At 33.7% G+C, this 27,390-nt stretch overlaps 4 protein-coding genes across 7 annotated transcripts; 2 read left to right on the top strand and 2 right to left on the bottom strand.

The window, feature by feature from the left end:
- The first annotated feature begins 11 nt into the window (after positions 1–11).
- Positions 12–4,803, top strand: LOC137820461 (UDP-glucuronate:xylan alpha-glucuronosyltransferase 2). Its single transcript, XM_068624570.1, has 3 exons — positions 12–455; positions 580–1,210; positions 3,766–4,803. Exons 1-3 carry the CDS (start codon positions 264–266, stop codon positions 4,713–4,715), a joined length of 1,773 nt encoding a protein of 590 aa, XP_068480671.1. The 5' UTR covers positions 12–263; the 3' UTR covers positions 4,716–4,803.
- A 5,288-nt stretch (positions 4,804–10,091) lies between these two features.
- Positions 10,092–16,074, top strand: LOC137821641 (protein WEAK CHLOROPLAST MOVEMENT UNDER BLUE LIGHT 1-like). 4 transcript variants are annotated; one of them, XM_068626325.1, is made up of 4 exons: positions 10,092–10,318; positions 10,434–10,510; positions 11,653–12,734; positions 13,712–16,074. In XM_068626325.1, exons 3-4 carry the CDS (start codon positions 11,691–11,693, stop codon positions 15,584–15,586), a joined length of 2,919 nt encoding a protein of 972 aa, XP_068482426.1. In that variant the 5' UTR covers positions 10,092–10,318; positions 10,434–10,510; positions 11,653–11,690; the 3' UTR covers positions 15,587–16,074. The 4 variants fall into 4 exon arrangements, with proteins under 4 accessions (XP_068482426.1, XP_068482425.1, XP_068482427.1 ...); XM_068626324.1 differs by lacking the exon at positions 10,092–10,318 and having other exon boundaries at positions 10,329–10,510; XM_068626326.1 differs by lacking the exon at positions 10,092–10,318 and having other exon boundaries at positions 10,331–10,861.
- Positions 16,075–17,718: 1,644 nt separating this feature from the next.
- On the bottom strand, positions 17,719–19,262 carry LOC137821644 (photosystem I chlorophyll a/b-binding protein 5, chloroplastic). Its single transcript, XM_068626329.1, has 6 exons — positions 18,993–19,262; positions 18,780–18,912; positions 18,526–18,638; positions 18,326–18,430; positions 18,097–18,185; positions 17,719–18,005 (listed from the first exon to the last, which is right to left on the bottom strand). The coding sequence occupies exons 1-6, from the start codon at positions 19,202–19,204 to the stop codon at positions 17,863–17,865; spliced, it is 795 nt and encodes a 264-aa protein (XP_068482430.1). The 5' UTR covers positions 19,205–19,262; the 3' UTR covers positions 17,719–17,862.
- A 307-nt stretch (positions 19,263–19,569) lies between these two features.
- LOC137821642 (protein CYPRO4) lies at positions 19,570–23,294 on the bottom strand. The gene is made up of 2 exons (XM_068626328.1): positions 21,435–23,294; positions 19,570–20,108 (listed from the first exon to the last, which is right to left on the bottom strand). Exons 1-2 carry the CDS (start codon positions 23,049–23,051, stop codon positions 19,827–19,829), a joined length of 1,899 nt encoding a protein of 632 aa, XP_068482429.1. The 5' UTR covers positions 23,052–23,294; the 3' UTR covers positions 19,570–19,826.
- Positions 23,295–27,390: the final 4,096 nt, after the last annotated feature.

Here is a 27,390-nt window from a genome sequence, read left to right on the forward strand (position 1 = left end):
CCGATTCATTTGTCTCATTCGAAAGGAAATATCAAAGCAAGGAAATCACACTCGGAGCTACGTAAATGTTCAACCTCGATTTGAGATTTACTCTTATTTTCTAACTGCTACACTGCAACTACTACTACCAATCCTTACTCCTTATTTTCTTCCCTATATGTAACTACTACATAATTCACACCTAAATTGATTATTGGGGAGTTCATTTAAATATGTAGTCTAGTCCTCTGAACTCGGGCATCGCTGATCATACTACTCACGGGATGCAAGGTTTGAGTGTCCAAAAGATGCTGAAGACGATGCCATCTAAAGCTTTGATTACCATAACCAATTTTGTTTTCCTCACTGTCTTTCTGCTTGTTTATGCCACCATTCTTCCCCATCCATCTTCTGACTATTTCGAGAATGCAGGCTCCCTTGTGAGGTGCTCCTTGGGCGAATGTCATCACAAGAAGGCGAGCCTACTTTAGTGGCATATCATTTTTTTTCTTTCCGTTGTTTGTATAAGCACAATTCAAACTTCAGTTGATATGACGCATTCTTACCGGCCATTATTTGCCCGATCTTCAAAATTTGTAGGCAGAAAAAAGCTTCAAAATGAAAGCAGTATTGGAAGAACCTCAAGCAAACCTACACGGGGAAAAGAATAAGAGAGTAAACAATGTAGTACCAAGCTTTTTTGGCGAGATGGGGAAAGGAAGGATAGGAATGGTGAACATGGAAGAAGACTTTGTGAGTGAATGGAACACGCATGGCGAAACCACGACAGTTTATTTCCAGAGGGTATCACAGTTTTTGAACTGGACAAACTTGTTTCCCGAATGGATAGACGAGGAAGAAGAGAATGATGTGCCATCATGTCCGGAGATACCTATGCCAGAGTATTCAGAATATGGAAGCATGGACATTATCGTTGCCAAGCTGCCATGCAGGTATCCCGAAAAAGGGTGGAAAAGGGACGTTTTTCGGTTGCAAGTTCATCTTATAGTTGCGAATTTAGCCTCAAAGAATGGGAAGAGGGATTGGAGAGGGAAGACAAGAGTAGTGTTTTGGAGCAAGTGTAGACCAATGATGGAACTGTTTCCATGCGACAACTTGGTTAAGCGGGAAGGTGAATGGTGGTACTATGAAGCTGAGATCAAGAAGTTAGAACACAAAGTTTCATTGCCCGTTGGGTCCTGCAAGTTGGCCTTGCCTCTCTGGGAACAAGGTATATATAAAATATACGTGCTATATATTGCATATACACACCATATATTATTTTGTTATTTTTCTTATCCTCCTTAGCTTGCCTTTCCTTCACACAGCTAAATATATAAGCACGTCTATTAAAAACAACTAAAACGTTCGCAAGCAGGCTTTACCAAGGATTTTTTATGAAAGTGATGTAATTTTTTCCCAAATTTATTGAAGGGATAATTTTTTAAAATATTACCAAGATACACAAGTAGTATTTAGAAGCAACAAGTGCTGGCCATATATTTCTTCTCCCTTCTCAAGTTTATCATCTAAAAAGCCATTTATTTCCTTCACGTCAAAAGCCTCAGTCATATGGCTAAGAAACCCGTGACGGGTTTCCTTACCCCTGAAGCTAACAAAAAACATCATACTTCATTTGAGGAGCGTTGTTACCACCTTTATATATATAAAGAAAAATCGTGTTTTCATCACTTATACATAACAAGAAAACAAAAAGTGAAGTCATAATTTATATAATTCTTTTAAGATTTATCTGTGTTATTAAATTTAGAAGAAGAAAAAAAATACATCATTTTTATACAAAAAAAAAAACCTTAAACCTAGGACCTTTTATGCTTAAAATTAGAAAACACAAAGCAAGGGAGCCACTGGCTGTGACTGATTATAATTTTACCATATTGGTTAATTTTTTTTAACTATAACCCACTGTTCATCATAACGGATTTTGTATTGTGCCATTTTTCATGAGTTCATGACAGGCCATCTGTGTTGTCCTTAAACCTTGTTCACGTAACGGCCCCATATGAACAAAGGGTGTGTTTTCATGTTGGACTGGCTTGCATCAGAATTCCAAAAAGAATTTAAGATATGTCATTTTGATGTAATTATTTGCACTATTTTAACTGCATTTATAATTCTTGATTTGTCAAAAAGAAAACATTTTTATTTTTATATTTTTTCCATTTAGACTTTATTCATGAAGAAAATGATTTGTTTTAGTACCAAATATAAGATTCTACATTAGTCTTTGGGACCATTTATTTCAAAAGCATTTAAGTGTGTCTTTATCTAAAATTAAGCTACTTAGAGATCATTAATTGTAGGTTGAATCTTTCGATAACAAATAGGAAACTTATCCCCCCTAATCACAATAAACATTACCTGAGATCTCTCAGTAATAAACACTGATGTTTTTGGATATGAATTGGTAATATTAGTCATTGAATGGTTATCATGTCTGAGTTGGAAAAGGATGAAAATGAATGATACATCTCGATTAGAATATTTCAAATATCTCGTTATTTCTAATGTCATTTTCAACTAAACTTTTCATTTATTTTTAATCTAAATTCAACAAAGAATGCCATCCAAAAATAAAAACCTTTATTTCCACTAAGTTAGGTTTCGTAGAAATGAACAAACAAACAATAAATGCATACGCTCAATGAGTAAAATTTTAAAATTCCTTAGCAATTTTCAGAGCAATGAATGAGCTAATAGTTAATTCTTTATGTGTTGGTCATCATTATGTATTAGTAAAAGCATGTTTATTTGAATTGTGGTTCAACAACCCATACCAACCTTGCAACCACTTCACTTTTCCATCCTTGCGATGTGAAGGTAAACCACCAACTACTAGATTTTGATGCCTCCACCAATACCTATTATTGTTTGCTTCATTCAGAGGATGCAACAAAATGGGTAAAGATGTCAAAATGTGGGATATATTTAGTAAAAGATGGAGTGGAGAAAAATATTTTTTAAATAAATAATAGAATCTTTTGTAATACTTTTCATCAATTTCTACTATTTTTAGTTTTTTTCCATCTCTCTTTTTTATTTTTCTTTCAACTTTCGGAACTTCAATTTTCATTTAATTTTAGCTAACTAGCTTTTTTCCACCATATTTTTTTCTTTTCTTTTTACCTTAGTAGCATTTGTTTGTCCTTGTTCGCAGCTTAAACAAAATCAGTTACAGTTTTCAATCAAAATTCGCATCCGGAAAAAGCGATGAGTTTCACATCCATCCAATATTTTATAACATCCTTGTGGTGTTGTTTTTTTCCTTTTATTTTACATTGTTGCGTTTAACATCTTTTCTCAACTTTTTATCATTTCTTTCTGCTGTATCTCTTTTGTATTTTATCATATAAAAGTTTGAACGTATATTATTTATCTCATAAAAGTACAAAAATAGTAATCCAAAATTTTTTCTATTAAAAAATAACTACACAAAATCTTCGTTCAGAAACATCCAGTACAAAGTTGAAGTATTAAGAAATAAATTATTTTATACTGTTAAATGTTTTTATTTCTCAACTCAAGTGTTTTAAAATTGCTTTTACAAAATTATTCATTTAAAAACTTTAAAATATTTTTTTTTACTATATTAAGAATACATACACGTAGACAAGTATGTCTTTCACATAATATTAATAATAAAAAAATATTATGAAATTAATTATATCATTTTAACTAAGGAAAGAGTTTTGTTAAGATTTAAAAAAAAAATTATTGAGAAAATTAATGATAGAGAAGAAGGTAATTGAAGTTGTGAATGTGCAGGAAGGAAGGAGTTGGGGAAGAGTGAGAAGAAGGTTGAAAGCAGAATGAGAATGAAGCGCGAAGCCTATGCCACAGTGTTGCATTCCTCAGAAACATACGTTTGCGGCGCAATAACACTAGCACAAACCCTCCTCCAAACGGGAACCAAACGTCACCTAATCCTCCTCGCGGACAAGTCCATCTCCGTTCCCAAACGCCAGGCCCTATCGGAAGCGGGTTGGAAGATCCGAATGATGACCCGGATCCGAAACCCAAGGGCAAAGAAGGGAAGCTACAATGAATACAACTACAGCAAGCTCCGTCTGTGGCAGCTCACCGACTATGACAAAATAATCTTCATCGATTCCGACATCATCGTACTCCGGAACCTGGACATCCTCTTCCGCTTACCGCAGATATCCGCCACGGGGAACGACCGATCAGTATTCAACTCCGGGATAATGGTGATCGAACCTTCGAACTGCACGTTCGGCGTGCTGATGCGGCTTCGCGATGTGATCGTTTCGTACAATGGAGGGGACCAGGGGTTTCTGAACGAGGTGTTGGTGTGGTGGCACAGGCTGCCGCGGAGGGTGAACCTTCTGAAGAATTTCTGGGCGAACACGAGTGCAGAGGCGAGGGAGAAGAATGCGCTGTTCGGGGCGGAGCCGGCAGAGGTGTATGCGATTCACTACCTGGGGTGGAAGCCCTGGCACTGTTACAGGGACTACGACTGCAACTGGGACACCCAGGAGCAGAGGGTGTACGCCAGTGACGTGGCGCACCGGAGATGGTGGAAGGTTCACGACGCCATGAAGCAGGGCTTGCAAAGATTATGTGGGTTGACGAAACGGCGTCGCACTGAGTTGAAGTGGGAGAGGAGGAAGGCGAGGAAGATGGGTTTCTCTGATGGACATTGGAAAATCAATATCACCGATCCCAGACGATTTCCCCCTCTTCTCATCCATTAGAGAAATAACACTTTCTTCTCTCACTAATAATTCTTAAAGTCACTCACTTTCACTTGATAAACTAATAAACATTAAGCTTTTTCTCCTCTGTCTTTTCTCCACATTTTTATTCTTATTCTACTAAAATCTAATCTCATCTCATCGTATAAATTCTGCAACCTCAACTTCCATGTTCCACCGTGTAGTCTCATTTATGATTTGATTCTTTGGATAATGAATGGAAGAAGAATGGTTGCGGAAGTTTGGATTGAAGAATACTGGGTAAGTGAATTGGAAAAGGAAGAATTATGCAGGTGAGAGGCTAGGTGAACTCACGAGAAAAAAAAAAGTTTAGGACTTGAAGAAAAGTTTAGGCCTAAGAGTGAATGTAGAATAAATAAAATAATTAAAATTGGATAACATTTTATTACTAATTTAAATACCTGAGAGGACATTCTTTATGGATATCCAGAGGAGATGGGTGAAAAAGTTTGAATTCAAAATCCTAGTAGAAATGGCAGATGAGTGAAGATGATGACATATGTAAGATTCACGCTTTCTACATTTCTTTCATTACTTTCTACATGTTGTCGTGTAACTTGTAACATCTCCCTTTCTCTCTCATCTTATACGTCTAGGGCTAATTGAAACCCTAAGTAAGTGTCTCAGATCTTAATTTAACCGAGACCTGAATACAAATTTAAAATCATATCAATATTAATTAAATATTAATTTAAAAATTATTTATCAATAATATAAACTAATTTAAAAATTAATAATTTTTTTAGTCTTTATAATAACATCTAATTTAATAGTTGTTCCTAAAATTGGTTTCAATAATGAACCTATACATGTAAATCATAATGGACATTGAATTGATACAATAATGACTAAAAAATAATATTAACCAATGTTGGACCTACTAACACAACATATCCATATAAAAAATGATAAAATATGTTAACAAATAAACATATGAAATATTTTAATTTTGTTATAACGAGAAAAAGGTATACACATGAGAGGTAAAGTCATATAAAAATAGTCAAAGAGAACAACTATTTAGCCACAATTAAACAGTTTTACAACAATTTTAAAGGGATTTGTATCGGTTAATCCTATCTTAATCTCTCTAACACTCAAGACTAGAAGAACACTCGAGACTATAAGGTTGTGTACCTATTATGATATTTTATATAGTCTTATTAGTTAAGATTGAGATTTATGATTTGTAGAAATTATCCCAACCTATTAATCACCCCTTCAATGTGTCTATTAAAGAAAATACAAGATTATTATGAGAAGATTCACATACATATAATCCAAAAATCATTGATTAAGTATATTTATTTAAATTTAAAACATGATGAATTTGGGGTATTGAGAAAACCCTATTCAAATTATTTATTTTTAAATAACTAAATCAACCTAATTAACAATTTGGTTAATGAAATTAATATGTAGAAGAAAATAAGATATTACAAACCCCAATTTATACTTGATTATAATTATAAGAGAGATTATAAATAAAACTCTAAACACAAGTAAGGAAAAAATGTAAATATCAAGTAGTAAAACTAATTTTTTTTATTAGAATACATATTGTGAATAATAACAATTAATACTATAAAACTATATATAACAGAGAAATTCTCGTTCTCACGATTATGTTTATTCTTCCGTCTTTCAAGTGTTGACTTCGCACAATACTTAGGCTCTGTTTGGATTGAGGAGGGGATTTGTGAGTAGGGGAGGAAATGAATTTGTGAGGATTAGAGAGGATGTGCGAGGGGATATGTGAGGTTGTTTGGATTTAGGGATGATAGAGTGAATTTGTGATGATGGTTTATTGTAAGTTTACAAATTTATCCTTGTTATTAAAAAATATTTAAATAATGAATTATGATTTTTTTATGTTTGAATTAATTAAATGTTTTCAATATATAATATTCATAATTATTTATATTTTTTAATAAAAAATAGAAAATATAATAGAAAATGTTTTTGTGTTAAATTAAAATAAATTTATTAAATACATTAAAATTTATGAAAATAATATTTATTATTATATTCATTTGTTACTTTATATAATTATATATATATGGTTGATGTTATAATTTTATTTTTATATTTTGTATTTTTATTATTTATAATTATATGTTGTTATTAATAGTATAATTAAATATTTTTGAAATAATAAATAATAAATAAATTTATATAATATTTAATTTTGTATATTGTAATAAAATGTATGCACAAAGATATTTTGGTAAAATACAATAATCCTAATCAATCCCCACAAATCTCTTCATTTTATGAATAATGAAAAAAATCATCTACCCTCTCCCCATCCACTTCCGTACCCTCAAAACCCTTGAAACAAACACAAATAATCTCCCCTCCCTCCTTCCTTATGTAAACAAAAACATTATTAGTCTTTGGTCCAGGTGGGAGGGATACCTGTAAGAGATCATCTGACCTTCAGGTTAGTTTTCACTATTTAGTGATTGAAGATAATAAATGTTGAAAAATATGTATCTTTGACTTGTTTTGGAGCATGTATTTATGAGGTCAATATGGACACGAGTTATCGAATTAATGATAGTATTAGACAACTATTTTGTACACTTTTGATTACGCTAATGATGCACCTCGAGAAAATATTTAATTCTCGGTTTTCCAATGTGTATTTAACTAGACTTTCTGGATGGTTTTAGGGTTTTATATTTTGTAAGGCAGTTGACCACAAAAATAAAAAATAAAAAAATAATAATATATATATATATATTTAATATTTCTTTTTATTTGATGGTTTCTTAGTAATATACTGAGTAAATATGTAAAAATTTATTTTATTTTAAGGAGTGTTACATCAAATTAATTATATTTTAAGTGAAACAAGATTAAATATACTCAAATTTATATTATAAAATTTAACATTAAACAATTATCTAGCACTCAAATTAATTTTTTAAAATAAAAAATAAATATAATGTCAATTACTTACATTAATTTTTTGTTTAGATTGAATAAGGATTGGAAAAAAGTGAAAGAATTAAAAAGAAAATAAAAAATAACTTAAAAGTAAACAATTATTAATAGAAAACTTATATTTGATTTGATTTAATTGATATAATATAATAATAAAAAATTATATAGAAAAAAAATTTATAATCAATTTTAAAATTTTAATTTGATATAAACAAAATTAAAATATAAATTAAAGTTATTTTTTTACACTAAAATAAAAATATTATTATAAAGTTTTAATAAATAAATAAAAAATTTATTTCAAAATAAAAAGTATATTAAAATAAATTAATTTACAAATATGAAACTTTAAATTAATAAATTTAAATTTATTTATTATTTTATATTAATTTTATTTTACTGTAATAAAAATATAATAAATAATAATAATAGTGAATTATATTAAATATAATTAATTATATTTATAACGTAATTAATTACACATAAATATAATAAAAAAGCTACGATATAATCAATGTGGTAAATATTATTGATTATAATCTTTTGTTCACCCAAAAACAAAAAAGCTAAAAGAAGAAGAGAGAAGCACTGCACCCAGTTTTTGTAGTTTGAAAGAAGAAAAGGTTCACCAACTTGTGTGATGATTCCTAGATTGATGGAAACGGGCACTTTCAAAATGTCGTGGATTTATACAAACACCATTTTCTAATATCTAAAAGCATGTAGATTAAGTGAAAAATAGTTTACAAACACATATTTTTTTAATTTTATAAGTATTTAAAAAAATGTAACGATTTCTGATAGAAATAAATATAATATTTGACATCTTAATTTTAGATTGATCATCAAGCAACAAAATAGTTTATATTTTAGTTTATTTTAAGATGCAAAAAACTGACAATATATATGTAGAAGTTGATTTATTAAAATTATAAAAAAGTTGAACTGGAAAATTGTTTAAAGAGTAAACTTTTACATCCACAACAAAATATTAATATTTATAATAAATAAAATTTTAAAAAATAAAAAAATATCCTTAATAAAAATATAGGTAAAATATAAAATATTAAAATAATTTTAAAAATTAAAAAAATAATATTTAGTGAAATGTAAGATAAACATGAGGAAGAGGTGTGACTTAATTCCAAAAACTCTAGAACACAATAATAACCATTTTCCTTGTTAAAAAGAAGCACACATTCTCTTTCATGATAAAAGATTTCGTTATCCAATAACTCGATTTTATCTTTGTAAACATGAAATCCCTAATTTAAAACATGATATTTATATTTCAAATAGTACGGAAAATTATAACTAATTCCAAAAGTGATGTAAAAAAAAGAGAAGAAATAATGAAATATTCCCCGCAACCATGTTTTTGTGGCTTGCTTTTATGTATTTAGTTGAAAAGTGATCACAAACTTCTTTAACCCCACCCAACAATGATGCTTTAGGAAAAGCCAAAGTTTACGGAGATATTAAACCCAACTTTTCTTTCAAAGCAACCTTGGACGTGGCACCATTGGGTTGGTAACCCATAAAACCAAAAGAATAAAATAAACTTGGGCCCCCAAAAATTCAATAACCACAACTTCTTTTCACATACATTCATTATTTCAATTCTGCATACTATTATAAATCCGAATATCAAAATAATTTATTCTACACTTAGTTATTACAGTACATAAAATAATGATTTTGTTGGACCTAAATTTACAGATACGATGATGGTGACTTATTATTTTCCTCGTTTCAAGAACACAGTACACTGCATACATCATTATTGAGTGGCTAATTTTTGTTTCAAATTTTAATAGAGTCAATGATAGCATATAGTTAAAACATAGATTTAAATTAATATATTATAAATTCAAGATGTGCATGTGCTAATAATAAAATAATCCCTCGCGTAACGTTATCTTGCAATTACTGAACGTGGACCCCACTCCACAACATCCAACGGACGAAAACTTGCTGGACTTTTTTGGGCCCAAGGCTCAATTAACGAGGTCCACTTATTCGAGATCGGGTTACATGCAAAGCAACGTGAATCGTGGCATTAAAACTCAAATTTAAAGAAAAGAGTAAAGAAAAGTGATTAATTGATGCTTATTATTGATAGTGTGCGCATTAATGGAATCTGCATCACTTTTTTATTAACTTCTCACATTTTTGAAATTCCCCTAAGTTACTTCTTTTATTTGTATTGAATTGTATGATGAATTGACATGAATGGTTTGATTTTTAGGTGATCATAGAAAACGAAGAGCACGAAGAAAAAGGAGAAATAGAATATGGACCACCGACCAAGAAAAAGGTATGCAAGGTGGGTAAGCTAGGAGTGGAAAACTTTCATCTCATATCTGAATCATATTATTAATTAAATTACTAGTTTTGAGTTAACTTAACCCAATACCAACTAAGCAAGATTAATTAATTGGTAATGTAATAATAATTTAATGAAATGAATGTTCCGTTGCGAAAAGGATTGTAGCGGCGTAACTGGGAGTAATAATAGTAGTGATGTTCATGAAAAATAAAATAAAAAAAGTTTGATTGAAGGAAGGAAATTGGTAATTGAGATGAGAGGGAAAGAAAAGGAGGGTACAGATGGATCTAATCTGTGTGATGAGGTAGGCTCCACAAGCTCTGTATCTTTCTCCCTATTTTTCTGTCTTCTAATTTTGGCTGCAAATTTTTTCAACCTCCATTTATTTTTCCCCAACCTAATTTTAATTTCCTCCTCAGATTTTGCAGGGGTATTTCGAATCTATCTCTCCTTCCCCACTTTCAATTTTCCCCTTATTATTCCTAATCCTAATCGGGTATGTTCTTTCTTCTTCTTCTTTCAACGCCTATTTCACTTCACAAACCCGTTTATTTCTTTAATTTCTCCCTCCGTTCTGTTCTGTTCTGTTTTCTGTGATCACATCGTGGCATGCAAGTATTTATGAGTATCTAGAGCTTCGTGTGACATGTTTTCCAAACGCTTCCACACTTGCCTGAAAATTATGGGGAAGGAAACAGAGCGTGTGAATGAATGTCCTCTCAGGAATTGACTTTTCCGTATTTTTGCTTGCTTTTTGTTTTCTCTCGTCAGAATTTTCTTCACCTTGTCCTTTCCCTGCACCCGACCGCGTACTATCTTTAATGATTGAAGTCTTTGCTTTCAAAAGGTTGGCCACAAGAGATGCTGCATTGTTCTGGTTTATTTCTATTTCTTGGGAAAAATACGGGGGCAATGTTAGTATGGCTTTTAAATTAGAGACAGGAACTATTTCTTTTCTGTTGTAAATATTGTTTAGATCACTGTTTTTTTTTTTGCCGATATGTTCTGTCTTGTTTTGTGTTTGTCATTCTAAATTGCATAACTATGGGATTCGTAGAACGTGTCTCAAGAGAAAAGACGTGTGAGCTTCCGTTTGTTATATGACTATTTTTTCGTCGATCAAACATCAAGAATTGTGGGTTGTTGATAACTTTAGATTGCAGTTAACATGGTTGGAACTTGAATTAAATGAGATCTTTATATCTGTTAATAGTACGGATTGATTTTAACATGCGCTGCTTCATCCCTTTCCATTTGAGTGAATTTAGTTGTGATTTATGAAATTACAATTATCCATAAATAAGTCTCAATCTGTCTTTCCGAGTCTGAACACTGAGAACTTGGGAAGCAGTTTTTTTCTTATTCAGGAATTGGTTAACCCCTTGAAAATTTAATTTTAACTACCAATAGAGAGGATGATTGGGAAAAAGGAAAGTAATTAAATGGTGTATGTAGAATTCAATTCTCTAGTGGTGACTTGTTCTTGTGAGCGGCAATCCTGCTCAATTGGAACTTAAACTTGGGGATTTTTAATTTCTAATTCATTTGTATTTTTTTGAAAGGCTTGCCTTGCATAGGCTGTAATTCTCTTGTTTTAATTTTATTTTCCACTGACTCGTTTTTCTTATTATTGTTTAGTGGTTAGACACTTTTAGCGCTCCTGACTGCTCCTTACAATGGAGGATGTTGAAGACAAGATACCCCATGTATCCTCTTCAAAAATTACTGAAGAGACACCGCTTGCAGAACATGTTGGAGACAAGCTACCATCTGAATCTTCTCCAAAAATTGAAAAAGAGACTTCATTCCTAACAGAACTTGTTGGAGACAAGCTACCATCTGAATCTTCTCCAAAAATTGAAAAAGAGACTTCATTCCTAACAGAACTTGTTGGAGACAAGCTACCATTGGAAACTTCTCCAAACATTGCTGAAGAGACACCACTGGTAGAACATGTTGGAGGCAACCCACCGTCTGCATCCTCTTCCAAAATTGAAGAGACGCCACTGGCCGAGTATGTGATAGAGAATACTGAATCCTCTTCTAAAGTTGCTGAAGAGTCGCCACTGGCAGAACATGTTGTCAACAAGCTACCCTCTGAATCCACTACAAAAGTTGCTGAAGAGATGACACTGGTAGAACACCCTGAAGAAAATACTGAAGTGATAAAACTACCTAACAATCACTCTTCCACCGAAGGTCCAACAGTTGCACTTCAAAATGCAAAAATGGAGTCTGGCACTCATTTGCCAGTGGATAAGTTCTCTGAACAAGTAGTTTTGCCAAATGCTAATGATTGTGAAACTGTAATGCAGGATCAGTGTGTTTCTATACTTAATTCAATTCCAAACCCAGATGCTGCATTTGATGTAACAGAAAAAAGGCAGCAGGTAACTTCAGTTGAAGATTCAAAACCAGGTGCTGTAGAAAGTGTCTCTGACAGGCAAGAATTGCAGGATAATGTTTCTAATATCACTGCTGACAGTGATGTTGATTATGAGATTAGACATTCAACTTCTTCTGAAACAAAAGATTTGCAAAATGATCACAATGAACTTTTGATGACTATGGGAACTGTTGGCTCACTCCCCCATGGCAAGATCTTTGATGAGAAAAGAGGCATTATCGATACCACAGCTCCCATTAAATCTGTCAAGCAAGCTGTTTCCAAGTTTGGAGGAATTGTGGATTGGAAGGCTCATAGAATCCAGACTGTGGAGGTATATCTTGCATTTTTCAGCATCTTTTTTTTATGGCAGTTATTTCCAATTTATCTTCTTCACACTTCTTTCTTATGATTTCAAATTCTATTGACTGTTCCGTTTGCTTCTCAATCTAAACCTATCCATTAATGATAGGCAAAAGGTAAATGCTGTTATGGGTATAAAGATGAAAGTAATAGTCTCTTTGATTAACAGTGGCAGTTGTAACATCCACTAACGGCAGAAGGTTAACCAGGGCTTTTATGTTAATGTTGATTATGGAAATGTAAAATATTCTGCCAACATAAATTACATTACAGGGCTAATTATTGCTAGTGAGGCATCACTCATGTTGCAGAAATGTGGAACTTTTATTTTCTACATATTCCCTCAATGCTAGTGACATATTTACAAATTTGCCTTTACATATGCTGTATATGTAAAAAATGCTGACTTGGCAGTTTGTCGCAGGCCATTCTGATGCAATTGTCTCTATTTTAGAAGTATCTGCCTGTCTCTAAGTTATGCCACTAGAATATGAACTCTGTTATTTTGGGATATCAGTTTCTGTGTATGTCACCCAATATTAGGCAGATTTATGTATGCTATGATCAGTCTAGTGTGTTAAACAGGCTGAATTTCTTAAAGTTAAGCAGATAATGTTTGTGACAGGAAAATGCTATGGAGTGGCATTAGAGTGCTAATGAAAAAAAACAAAAGTAGGAAGTATTTATTGAAAAGGAAAATACTTATTATACTGAAAACACGATAAATTCATTATATTTTTTATTGCCTTGCTGATGAATTCCTTTTGACCTGTGATGAACTGGAAAATGAATTATACGTACTTTTATGCCTATATACGAGCTTTCTAATGTCCAATATTGTTTGTTTTCTAAGGAAAAATAGAGATACTGATGATCATTCTTCCTGCCATGCATACTTGTTTGTCTGTTGGAATTGCTGTTAACTTTAGTTTTTCCCTGGATGTACAGAGACGTGATCTTGTAGAACTAGAGCTTGAAAAGGCACAAGAGGTGATCCCGGAGTACAGAAAACAAGCAGAGGATGCTGAACAGGAAAAATTCCGAATGCTAAAGGAGTTGGACAGCACAAAGAGATTAATAGAAGAATTAAAACTTAACCTAGAGAGAGCAGAAACAGAAGAGCGTCAAGCAAGACAGGACTCAGAACTTGCAAAGCTCAGAGTGGAAGAGATGGAGCAGGGTGTTGCAGACGAATCAAGTGTTGCAGCCAAGGCACAACTTCAGGTTGCCAAAGCAAGGTATACAGCTGCTGTTTCAGATATAATAGCCGTGAAAGAGGAGTTGGAAACATTGCAAAAAGAGTTTGCTTTCTTAGCAAGTGAAAGAGATTTAGCTATTAAGAAAGCTGAAGTGGCCGTTGCTGAATCAAAGGAAGTAGAGAAGTCCGTCGAGGATTTAACTATCGAACTAATTGCTGCAAAAGAATCATTGGAGACTGCCCACGGTGCACACTTGGAAGCAGAGGAACAAAGAATAGGAACAGTCATGGCAAGAGATCAAGATTCCCTCGATTGGGAGAAGGAACTTAAAGAGACAGAAGAAGAGCTCCAGAGACTCAACCAGCAAATTTTGTCTGCCAAGGAACTCAAATCTAAACTGGAAACAGCCTCTGGTTTGCTGATTGATTTGAAAGCCGAATTAGCTTCTTACATGGAATCAAAGTTAAAGCAGGAAGGTGATCAAGAAGGAAACTCAAAAGGAGGACATGAAGAACCAGAGAAAAAGACACACACTAACATACAAACAGCAGTTGCATCAGCCAAAAAGGAACTTGAGGAAGTAACTCTAAACATAGAGAAAGCAACCGCAGAGGTTAGTTGCTTGAAGGTAGCTGCTATATCATTAAAATCAGAACTTGAACAAGAAAAAGCAACTCTTGCCGCCATCAGGCAAAGGGAGGGAATGGCCTCTATTGCGGTTGCATCTCTGGAAGCTGAATTGGAAAAGACCAGATCAGAAATAGCTTTGGTTCAGATGAAGGAGAAAGAAGCTAAAGAGAAAATGGCCGAGCTTCCCAAGAAGCTACAACTTGCAGCTGAAGAGACTAATCAAGCCAACTTGCTTGCTCAGGCAGCTCGTGAAGAGCTACAAAAAGTAAAGGCAGAAGCAGAGCAAGCCAAGGCTGGAGTAAGTACCTTGGAAAGTAGATTACTTGCATCTCAAAAGGAGATAGAGGCTGCAAAGGCGTCTGAAAATTTGGCAATAGCAGCAATTAAAGCATTGCAAGAGAGTGAATCAACGAGAAGCAAGAATGCAGTGGACCCATCTAATGGGGTAACACTTTCTTTGGAAGAGTACTATGAGCTTAGCAAACGAGCACATGAGGCAGAAGAGCGGGCCAATGTGAGGGTTGCAGCTGCTAATTCTGAAATTGATAAAGCTAAGGATTCTGAATTGAAAGCCTTTGAAAAGTTGGACGAAGTGAATAGAGAGATAGCTGCTAGAAGGGAATCTTTGAAATTGGCAATGGAAAAGGCTGAGAAGGCAAAGGAAGGTAAATTAGGTGTAGAGCAAGAATTAAGAAAGTGGAGAGCTGAAAATGAACAACGAAGAAAGGCTGGAGAGTCTGGCCAAGGAGCGGTAAACCAGAGTAAAAGTCCTAGGGGTAGTTTTGAGGGGAGTCAGGAAGCAAATAATTTTGAGCGCACTGGTGTTGATGCTGCAAATCATTTGTCAAGCCCAAAGACTAATGTACATCCAGACATTGATGAAAGTGAATCATCCCCAGAAGTAAAACAAGGGAAAAAGAAGAAAAGGTCAATTTTCCCTAGGGTTTTGATGTTCTTTGCTAGAAGAAAAACACATTCAACCAAGTCAGGGTAATCCCAAATTATACTGCAGATATCTCAAAGTGACTTGAAATGCTGGAATCTTCAATTGCATCGACCTGTAAATGTTGGCAATTGCTGTGCCCTCTGTATTTGATTGTATCTCTCTCACTGAAGGGTTGGTATATGGTCGCCTGCTCAGTGTTTTACGTGGACATAAAAATAAAATTTATCTTTAGTGGGAAAGAGAAAATTAGATGATTCTGTATTGTGTATAGGCTTCTGATATATTGAACATCGGCTTTTGTAAAGATTTGTTTGAGATTTTACCAAATGAAAGAAAAGGTTTCCGAGTCTGAGACTACATGATGTGAGCTTATACACCTCATTAGATTGGAGCAGGGGAGATACCTGGAATGTTGTAGATCTTCTGATGCCTGGAATATACCGTATATAGGCTGAAGTCTCCAATGTTTTCAAACAATTTATCCAGATCACTCGCCAAATTTTGAGTCATTACAGATTCAGCGCCGCTTTTCTGTATTCCTTATTCATCTCATGGCTTATATTTTTATTCCTATATCCAGATTTAATTTAGTGAGTTGCCAGTCATAAATTTATCCTTTCTTCTGTCCGCATTTTTTTTCTTATTCATCATTGAATGGAATTTGATTGAAGGAAAATTGAGGACAGGGAAGTAAAAAGAAGGGATTTTTTATAAATTAATTTTGTTTGGCTTCATTTTTAGGAAGAAAGAGAAATGAAATCTTTTCTAATCCAATTCTTGTTTCTCTTCAATTTTGGAGGAAACTACAAAATTTCTAATAGAAACTCCACTCTTCTATTTCCCCTTCTTTAAACCTAGAGTTCCTAAATTTTTGTAAATTATTTTAATGATCCAATTTTATCTCCTTTTATGAACTTGACAATGTAAGAGTGTTATCCTTGTGGTTTTGGAAATAATTTTCGTTATCCCTTTCTTATAAAAGTTGTGACAACTGCTGTCGTGGAACCTGAATTCCATAGATCCTTACCATATATTTAATAGAAAGCATATAAAGAAGGGGAAGTTCGTCCAACTGGCTTCGGCCTAATCTGCTAGTGATCCAGGTTTGGCATGAATGAAGCTGACAGAGGCCCGTCTATTCTGGTTAAACAATTTCACTCTTGTTTTACAAGCTTTAAGATTGAAACTTCCCTAGCAGTATTTCATTTCAAATTCTTAAGAACTACACATCAAAATAATTTAATTCATATTCTATCCACAATTAACAAAGTTTCTTAAAGTAAATTGATTTGCTTGCAAAAGTGAAGGAAACAATCCAGTCTCAAAAGCATTGACTGAAAAGCTAGAATAGAAGGGGCGGACTTGATCAGAGAGGAACAACCATAATTGAGGTTTTTCTTTTCTTCTTAACCTTGTAAAAATTGTACAAATAGTGAGTTTTATTTGAGTTAAGTTTCATGGATCATGTATTGGATCTAGCAAAGTAGGAAGTAAAAAGAAATTACAATTGGGTATTCTTGGGTGCATGCAATCCTAGGTTGTCTAGGGTAAAAAAAAGAGGCATGAAGTGACTAGGTAGAAGCATGGAACATTCAAGTATGGCATGAGGAGTCTACCTAAGCATGGTAAGGAAATTATAAAGGTTCACATGTCATCTTCTCAATGGAGAGGATTTTCCTCCAATAAAGAAAGGTCACGGATTTCCTCTAATGAAAGAAAGTCATCTGTTACCATGATGAGAGTGAAGAGTTTTTAGGTTAAAATATGAATATTAATTGCCCTTATAGAACTATAAATAAGTGTTTTAGGCCACTTGTTTATGTCAAAAATGTTGTCACTTGACTCAAGTTTACTCTATGTTAGCATCAATTTTAGTGTCTAGACTAGACCTCTTTAAAAGCTGGTCTCACATTTTCTACACCTCTACTTCTATATACCAAAATAACCTTCCTAAATTGATTTATATCTTCATACATCTTTCACATTGTCTCCATACAACGTTATAAATCCTAAAACAAGGAAGGATTCAATACCGGTTTTGCATAAAAAGTGAAAAACTTCATTGATTGTTAATTTATATACTTTTGGTTTGAAGGTTGTTATAATTTGATCCGAAAAGAACTAAAAGGGAAAATAATTTAATCATCAGATTTTGAGTAATTGATTTCTCCCAAAAAGACTAAACAAACAATTAAGTCGATTGAAAATGAATTAGAATACAATTACTTCTAAACTTGATCCTTCACCTCAGTGAGGTTAAGGTGGAAAAATTAAAAGTAATTTCGTTTAATGTATAATTCCAAGCCATACTGCACTTCCTAGAACTAAGAACTAGAATTCGCAATGGTCTGAATAACAGTTTTATGCCATGGATTGGAAAGATGCTCCACAAGGTTGTCAATTGGTCCAACGTGAGTCACCGAAGCTTGTACAAAGATGCCAAGCATTGCCACCATTGCAAGTCGACCTGTAAATAGGAGATTTACAACTTTGGTAACGAGCTTTTGGAGTATTATACATTTCTTGATAAGCATCAAAGAACTAAGAAAGAAATATACCATTTTTAATCTCTTTAAGCTTCGAATCATGAGCGTTTTTAATGTCTTTAGCTAGGCCAAGAGGATTTAGCAGAGGACCCCCTGGGTACCTGTTTGAAACAAGAATATACACCACAATGTCTACTAATTCAAGAACAGTCAAATCAAAATGTAAAAAATTAAGAGAATATATATATATATATATATATATATATATATATATATATATTGTTATTGAAAATGGCAATACCCTGGCTCTAAGCCTTCCAGTGCAGCTTCCAGTCCAAAGAAGGACCCCTCTTTAGCTTGAGATCCAGGACTAACAAAATCCATGTACCTTTTTGTTTCGGCAAACCTGTGCAAGAAAAAATGAAGTCATATGCACTGGCCTCTTAATTCTCCAAAGAATAATGAAATTATGAAAGCCCGAATTCATGACCAAAATTCTACCCCATCAAAAGTAGTTGAACAATGAAGAGTGTCTCTGTATTGGCAAGATCGTATTTTACTGCACCAGCTTCATACCAAATCGGTATCTTACTAACTCCTGTGACGCGAAGCAGCTGCACAGATTACCCACTACTTCAGGCTAGGACTCTAATAGTTAGTAATAACTACTGAATCTTGATACATTTTATCAATTTATCATGAAGATGTTTCCTGCATTGAATTTATTATATGTACATGTGCAAGTTGTCACTCACATCTGTCACTAGAATTCCGAATACCCCAAGCATTGCAAAGCGGGAATGAACCAGCTCTGCCTGCACATACCACCTTAAGGTTTCAGGATCCTCTGCCAGCCCAAGTGGGTCAAATCCAAAATCTCCAGCCAGACTGAAAAGCATATCGTTATATGAAAACTTGAACAGAGAAAGTAGCAGTAGCAGAAGTGGAACTAGGAATCATATCCTCACGTTCCATCAAGATATGGTGGGGGATCAAGTCCTGGCAGCCATGTAGGTCGCTGTTGCGCTGCTACACAAGTTTGTCTATAAAGTGGAGTGACAGCAGCAGCATGCCCAAGCCACGAGAATCTCCCTGCTGGTGAACCTCTATCTGTGCTCTTACTATTGAATAAAGTGCGGGGTTGAATGGGGAGGCATCTTCCTATTGCTACTGCCACCATTGTTTTCTGATTATCTGCTTCTGTGCCCGTCCTCAAATTTGTGACTTTCACAACAACCACGCATACATATTATTGATTTAAAGGTTAAAAAAATACAGGGGCCCACTTATCCACTCAGATAGAAGTTGGATAACAAACGTCTGCTTCTAAGGCTTCTTGGTAAAAAATTACTCAGCTTCTTCCGTTGGAGCAAATAGAGGTATGAACTTTCCCCAATTTGTACAATCCAAGTCTCTTTTTTATTTTTTATTTCATACCTTTTATGTTTTAATTGATATAGTATGTTAAGCCAAAACACGCAAATCAAAAGTTCGCTCTACCAGCAGTAATTGAGGCGCTTAAAATAATAAAAAGGAACTGGTAAATGAGAAAAAGGAAATAGAAATTGATATAAAAATGATACAATTCTGGGATCAACTAATATTATCTTCTTGAGAGATAACTGAACATGCTGGTACAATTGGACCAAATCACTGATTTCCATGTATTAATATCCGAAATGATATTAATATCAGCTAGACCTGAAAACATCCTACGTACAACTGAAAAGTCTTTAAATGAAATATATGAAACGGTATTAGTTAAGCTAAAAGAGCAACAACTGTTCACGGGCTGTGTATCATCATCGCTTGCCAGATATGCTGAATGAGCTAACTTTCATAGGTGTAGCTATGACCAGTGGAGCCTCGGGAGAATCGCTGACTGCAAATCTGTCATGCATAAAACGGCTCTCAACAATGGAATCATCCCTAAGGACTATCTTGTAGCAGTAGCAGCTCTTAAGACCGTGCTGGTTACGGTAGCACTCATGAGAACCATCCTTGACTTGCTGGAAGTTCCATATCACACTGAACTTTCCCACAGTGGCTACTATATGCCGCTCCTGTTTCCCATTCTCTGTCACCTAATCAACCAAGAATCACGAGATTAAAATATGAAAGAGACAATAAAAACCAAGAAATGTCATTTCTGAGCAGATGTAGCAACCGAACAGACACAATCTAGCCTCAAGGAGAAGAAGAATTCTTGCCTGGGAAGAGTGCCTATATAGCCAATCAAAACTCAGGCTCAAATACTATTACGATAATAATTTAAGTATAAGCTAAAGTTATCGCAATTATCTTGAATCTATTATTGGTTGCGCTTATTGGCACCATACTCATGCATGAACTGCCAAGGGGAAATCCCCATGTTTTCAACACCAGTAAACATGACATTCCTTTGAAAACCAAAAAAAATTAACATGATAAGCGTTATGAGTTTGCCAATCAAAACACGGGATACACTTTAACTAGGAAGAAAAAACCTCACATAGATTAAAAACCTCAAAGTGCATGCGTTAAGTATTGTAATAAGGTGTATTTCAGGAAAAGATGGGTCGAGAGTGCTGACTTCATATAACAATATACTGCACATGTGGCAGCAGGAGTGTGGGAAGAAAGGAACAGATTTAGTTGTGAGATGGAGGGCAAGAAAACAAAGGAGGTAGAAGAGGACATTATTGAGTGAAGAGATAGGTGGGAGAGTTCAGGCCTCTCCCTCCAAGAATCTGAGATATCTTTAATTTCAATCAGATCAGTTCAGAGAGAGGAAGCGATTACTGATATCACATGTTATAAGAGCATAGTTTTAGTTATAATACGGTACTACTTCTCAGCTTTTTCTGTTCCAGTTCTATCAATCCATGATAATGCTTCTCACGACTAGGTACAACGATAAAGCTTCAGTTAACAAAACAAAATAAGAGCACAGCAGCATATTATAAAAAAAATGCAAAACTTCATAAGGCAATAACTTTCAACTTTAAACCGGTCTCCTGAAGCAATAGTAAAAACTTCATTTGCAAAAATATTCATAATGGTGTAATAACTCCTTGTATTGTGCTTTACAAGTAACTCCAACATAATACAGGCTAACTGTTCAATAGAAAACATGCAACAATGTATAAGGAAAATATGTCCTTGTACTGTAAATTGCTATACGGTTAGACTGTAAGTCAACAATATATTTATTGTCAAAATACTGTGCGGGGCGCAAACTTAACAAAATGAGTCAAAAGACACTCCATAATAAAGGATTCATTTGAGAAGAACAATAAAACAGTAATGATAATAACACCATTTAATTAGATACCATGACAATTCACAAGCAAAAGTTATTATAATTATCACGTTTTTAATTTGCCACACAACAATAAGCGAAGCAAGCAGGGAATTCAATTCACACTTACCCACGAAAACTGTGCATTCCGGAACTTGTTATTCGCTCCAGCCAAATGGGAATCAAGAGGGGTGAGCTTCAACAACCTGGGAGCAGCAATCTTGTTCCCCATTCGTCCAGAAAAACCAGTCTTCGTCCTTCCATCTTTGTCAGTAAAGAGGGTACAAATAAGAATCAAGTATGTATCAGTAGTGCCCACAATCCACTTGCCATCAAAGGTAACATCCACATGAGTAACGGGAGATCCAAGGCCAGGAAACGCAGTCTTCGCCTGCCTCATCGTGTTCACCGAATACAGTCTTATCTTCCCATCCAAGGACCCTACAACAATGGACCCATCACCCGTAGTGGCAAAGCACTGAAAATTAGTCCCCCTCGAAAACTGATGTCCCTGCGCCCAATTCAACACAGGGGCATTCGAATCAGCCAAGTTCTGAACCATCCCATTGCGATCCCTCATATCCCACCTACAAAGTCTGTTATCATCCAACCCAAGAAAGGTAGACCCGGAAGGATCCAACTGTGCTCCTTTACAGTCATTGGTAATATCCCTCATTGTAATCTCTGTGCCGTCCTTCCCAAACATCCATTCACTAACCATCTTCCCAGTCTCAATATCAAGCTGATGAAGCCCCGTGGAATGAAGCTTTCCTCCGCCCATTGGACTCATCAGAAGCATGTTCGTCTCAGCCTTCATAAGAAGCGTCTTCTTCGGAGTCGAATAGGAAGAAGAACCCCCACCCCCATTTTTATATCCATCACTGAAATTCACGAAAGCACCCTTCCCGTGAATCCCATGAGCGAAGTTCTTCACAACCTGAATCCCGTTATCACTCACCAAAAAACTGTTATCTAAAGCACCCAGTGCAATGCTCTGAATGCCACCGTTTGAAGCTTCTTCGAACTCTTCTTTCAAATCCCGATTTTCCCTAACCGGAGTGGGTGTTTTGGAGAAAGTTTCTTCTGCGTCTTCCCACATGGAATCGTCCGCGGATTCGGGTTTGGCCCACACCATGAAATCCTTGCCGTAGATCTTGAGCTTGTTCGCTTCCGTCGCCTCCACCCCGTGCGTGTTCTCGAAGAGACACTTCTGGAAGGAATCAATGAAGTCGATTTGGTCTTGCTCCGTGAAGAACTTCATCGCCCACACGCCGCGCGCCACGAAGTCCACACGCCGCTGGTCGGGGAAACTCTTCAGGCCCATCTCCGGGTCCACCTTTGCCCTGATTTTGGAACCGACTTTCATAACCCAGAATGGTTGTTCATTGTCGTTGTCGTCGTCGTCGTCCGTATCCTCGTTTTCGTCGTCGGTGTCGGCATCGGAGTGAGTTTTGACGAAAGAATACGTGGTGAGTTTGTCGGAGATTATCCACTTGGCTTTGGGGGTGTTGCCGCCGACGTGGAGGTAGAGTTTGACGGCGTTTTTGACGGCGGGGGTGCTGGAAGAGGAATATTTGAGTTTGAGGGCTTTGAGCTTGGCCTCAACGTCATCAAGCGATGACGGAGTTGAGAGCGTTTTTGATGGCCGTTCGGAGCTTCCTCCCGCGGCGTCTTGGTAGGTGTCTTCCTGCTCCTGCTCTGAATCGGACGATTCCAACAGATCTTCGCGGCTGTGAGAGGCTCCCATGGAGTTGATTTTGACGATATGAGATTGGAATTGCAAATTGGGAAAACGAAGAAGAAGAAGAAGATGCTGAAAGAGAGAAGTTCAAAATTTGAAAAAGGAGCGTTTGGGGTTAGGGTTTTTAAATCGCAACGGAAGGGAACGCGTGTAGAGTGGGGCCACTTGATTGTGTATAGACCTAAGCAACCGCTGGGACTTACTCAATGTCTTAAAATCCCATTCTCCTTCACTTTCACTTCTTCCGTTAATCCAAATTATGGCTTATATAATAATATATAATCTCCTTCTCTAATTAAAATTGCATTCTATAATTTGCGTTTACAACTATATGAAATCATCATCTTATATTTTCATTATTTAAAATATTTATATATCTTTAAAAATGAAAAAAATATATGGAACAAACTAATCTTATAAAAAAAATATTCCTCGAAAGCAATGTAATTAATTTATCTTAAACATTCATATAACAAAAATAAAATAAAAAATAATGTTTATCTATATTACTCCTGAACCCAAATCAAACTAACCCCCCAAAAAAATATCTTGGTTACAACTAACTGTTTAGCAATTTTTGTGTTTGGTATTATCAAATCGGCAACTTTCATTTGTATAAATAACTTCTTATCAGTAGTTAAATGTAAAAAATGGTTCCAACTTATTAGTAAAATCAAAGAAGTCCACCCAATTTTTTAGCTTAAAAATAAAATCATATTTCTGTATTACAAGATACAATATAAAGAAATTATGACTTTTAATATTTATTAGCTATTTAAATATGTCATATTATTACTATAAAGGTTATTAATAATAAATATTATTGATATTTAAATTTAGGAAGTCAATTTACTTAACTCGTCACCTTATAATAAATCTAGGTGAGTTGAAACATTTTTAACTTATTATAAAATAAGTTAGGTTGAACTAATTAACTTTTTAGATAAATATGGTGAATTAATAAGTGTAAGTCTCATCATTTAGGGTTTTTTTTTGTTTATTTATCATTTTTTTTATGATATAACTTTTTTCTCTATTTTTCCTTTCTCAGACCAGCTACCACATATAGTGATTGTTATTTTTTTTTTAATGCTTTATTGGATTTTCCCCCCTCCTTTTTTAGCTTTCTTTTGTCATAGAGATCACGAATATTTGTTATTTTCTCCCTTCTGTTTTTTTTTTTCAATAACATGTGTCTCAAATTAAGGTTATATTTTTATATAAAAAGTTTTTATGTTAGGCATCACTATGTTACTTCACATCTCAGTTAGGTGACACCTCAATTAACAACAATTATTTGTAATCACATGAAAAAAGTATTATTAAAAAAAAAGAAAAAGAAAGAAAATACAAAAATATGGGAGGACTAGACCAAAACTCATATGTTAACGATACATAAGTAGACTATACCTATTAATAAAGAATTTTAATAACATACTATATTGGAGTCTATTATACTGATGAAAGGATTCTTTATGAATAAATCCTAAATTAGTCAACTTATCAGCACACGCATTCCCTTCACGAAAAATATGAGTAACCCTAAACCTGATTTTTCCACAGTAATTAAGACAAGTATTTCATCGATTATCGATTACGAAGCATCTAGGGAACATCATTTGTCCTAGCAGTAAACGCAGCACAAACCAGACAGAGTCACATTTCAGTCAAACATTAGTAAGACCAAACTTTTGAGCTTCCTCCAAAGCATATATAACTTCATAAAATTAAGCAACCAAAGCAGTCTGAACGTCAAGAAACGCAGAGAAAGCTTCAATAAACTCCCCCATACTCCCATGGAAAATACTTCCACAAGCGGCAATACCTGAATAACCCCTAGCAGTCCCATCAGTGTTAATTTTAACCCAGCTCGGTGAAGGAAACTTCCATCTAACATGAAGAGGACGTTGAACTTTACCAGTACGAGTGTTAATACAAAAAAACTTGAACACATTGAAATCGAACATATCATTCTTCATTGAAGCTTTAGACGAATTACCCACTAGACAAGTAATCTTTAATAACCAAAATAGCCCTAGAAACCTCAATAGTTATCACAGCTAGCTTAACCAATTTAACCAACGGACTACCATCACTCTTAATAAAAGAAAGAAGATTATCCTTATTAGAGGAATCATAAGTAGGAAAAATGTGTCGAATCCAATTCCAAATACGCAAAACATTAGCACATTCAAAAAATAAAGGTTGAATAGATAGTTATGGTTATATTTTAACAATAAAAATGTTCAAAAAGAATAGTCTTTCGTATTTAATAAATACATATTTTAATATAATATTAATTTATTTATTTATAGAAAGGAGTTGAGTTTTAATGTTCGTGGATATTAGACTAACACAATTTTTGTGATTAATTTTAATAGGTTTTCTCTACTGCATCATACAGTACACAAATTGTTTGATAACAAGAATGGTAAAGATTAAGAGATTGATTTATAAAATTTAAGTTGTTCATTATTTTTATATGTTGTTATTATTTAATTAATATATTACTTTTTATTGTATAGTTATAAGAATATATAATTACATTAGTTAAAATGCTGATGACACTTATAATTTTGAGTTAAATCTTTATTTGATTGAAACATAACTTTAGTAAAATAATTTTTTAAAAGTTAAATGTTTATAATTTCAATGTAGTTGAAGAGTTTGCATTTAACATTTTGTGCCTATATGCTTAAAAAGTATTGTTTCATTCTTCGCGAAACTATCCATGTACTATTGTTTAAAAGAATGAATTATTATATATTTCATAATCATGAGTTTAACGTCGTTTATGGACAAAAAGATAGAAAATCCATTTATTGCAAAATTATCACATTTACATTTTGGTGTTTGGATAACAAGATTATTATTTTATAGTTGTTTATTAATTTTAATTATTTACGTTGATAAATTGTTTTTTAATACTCAAATATTGTTTAATAATGTTTGAGTTGTTTGAATAGTCTAAGATTTTTATTTCTTATATTTTGAATTCAATTTATACTAATTAATGAATGTTAAAAATTGACATTTCCAATTTAAAATGACCTAGAATGTATAATATTTTTTATATATTCATATTAGACATTATTATGCAACTTGACATCTCAACTATGCTAACATTTCAAGTAACAACAAGATTTGTCATCACATGCAAAAAAATATTATTAAAAAAAATACAAGAATACAAAAATATGGGGAGACTAGACCAAAACCCACATGTTAACAAAAACTATACATAGGTAGACTATATTTATTCATAAAAAATTTCAAGAACAGACTAGATGGTAGCTTATTATATGAATGAAAATATACTCTATAAATAAATCTTAAATTAGCCAACTTATCAGCACACGCATCTCCTTCACAAAAAATATGAGTAACCTTAAACCTGATTTCTCATAATAATTAAGACAAGTATTTCATCTATTACGAAGCATCAAAGGAACATTGGTCCTAGCAGTAAACGCAACACGAACCAAAGAAGAATCACATTTCAGTTAGATATTAGTAAGTCTCATCTTTTGAGCTTCCTCCATAGCATGTATAACCCCATAAAACTCAACAACCAAAGCAGTTTGAACTTCAAGAAACGCAGAGAAAACTCCAATAAATGCTCTCTTACTCTCACGAAAAATACCTCAACAAGTAGCAAGACCAAAACTCTCATCTAACAGAAAGAGGACGAAGAACTTTACTAGTACGAGTATTAATACCAAAAGACTTGATCATGTTGAAATCTAACATATCATTATTCATTGAAGCTTTAAAAGAATTTTTCAATAGACAAGTTAAATTTGTAGTAACCGAAATAGTAATAGAAACCTCAATCTTATCTTGAAAACGAGCATAATATTTTTTTTATATATAATTCAAACTCATAAGTTTTAAGGGGATTAAAAATTTTATGACATAAAGTGAAACAAGTTGAATTAATTCAATTTTAACTAAATAAGTAAATTCATATGAATCAATTTCACTCTCTTAATTTAAATTCAAATAAAACTTATACTTTTTTTAGAAAACAGTTTTAATAAAACTTAAATTAAGACATAACAAGTTTCACAAATTTAGAGAAATCATTTGTAATAGGTAGGTTGATAATTTCCCACGATTTAGATTTTTTAAAATTTTTGGATTAAGTTTGTAAAAAAAAAATTATTTTAAGTGTTAATTAAAATTTAATTCAAATATTCCATTGTTGAAGAGGAAGGATGTAAGGAAATATTTGTTGTTTGAATCAAGGGATGTGCAAGGATAGTAGATCCAAGTGAATAATAATTTGTCTCATTTTCCTCATATGTAAAGATTGGAGGGGAAAATCATGTATGATGGTGGTGTT

This window comes from Phaseolus vulgaris, chromosome 9, assembly GCF_000499845.2.
Source record: "Phaseolus vulgaris cultivar G19833 chromosome 9, P. vulgaris v2.0, whole genome shotgun sequence".
NCBI classification, from domain to species: domain Eukaryota; kingdom Viridiplantae; phylum Streptophyta; class Magnoliopsida; order Fabales; family Fabaceae; genus Phaseolus; species Phaseolus vulgaris.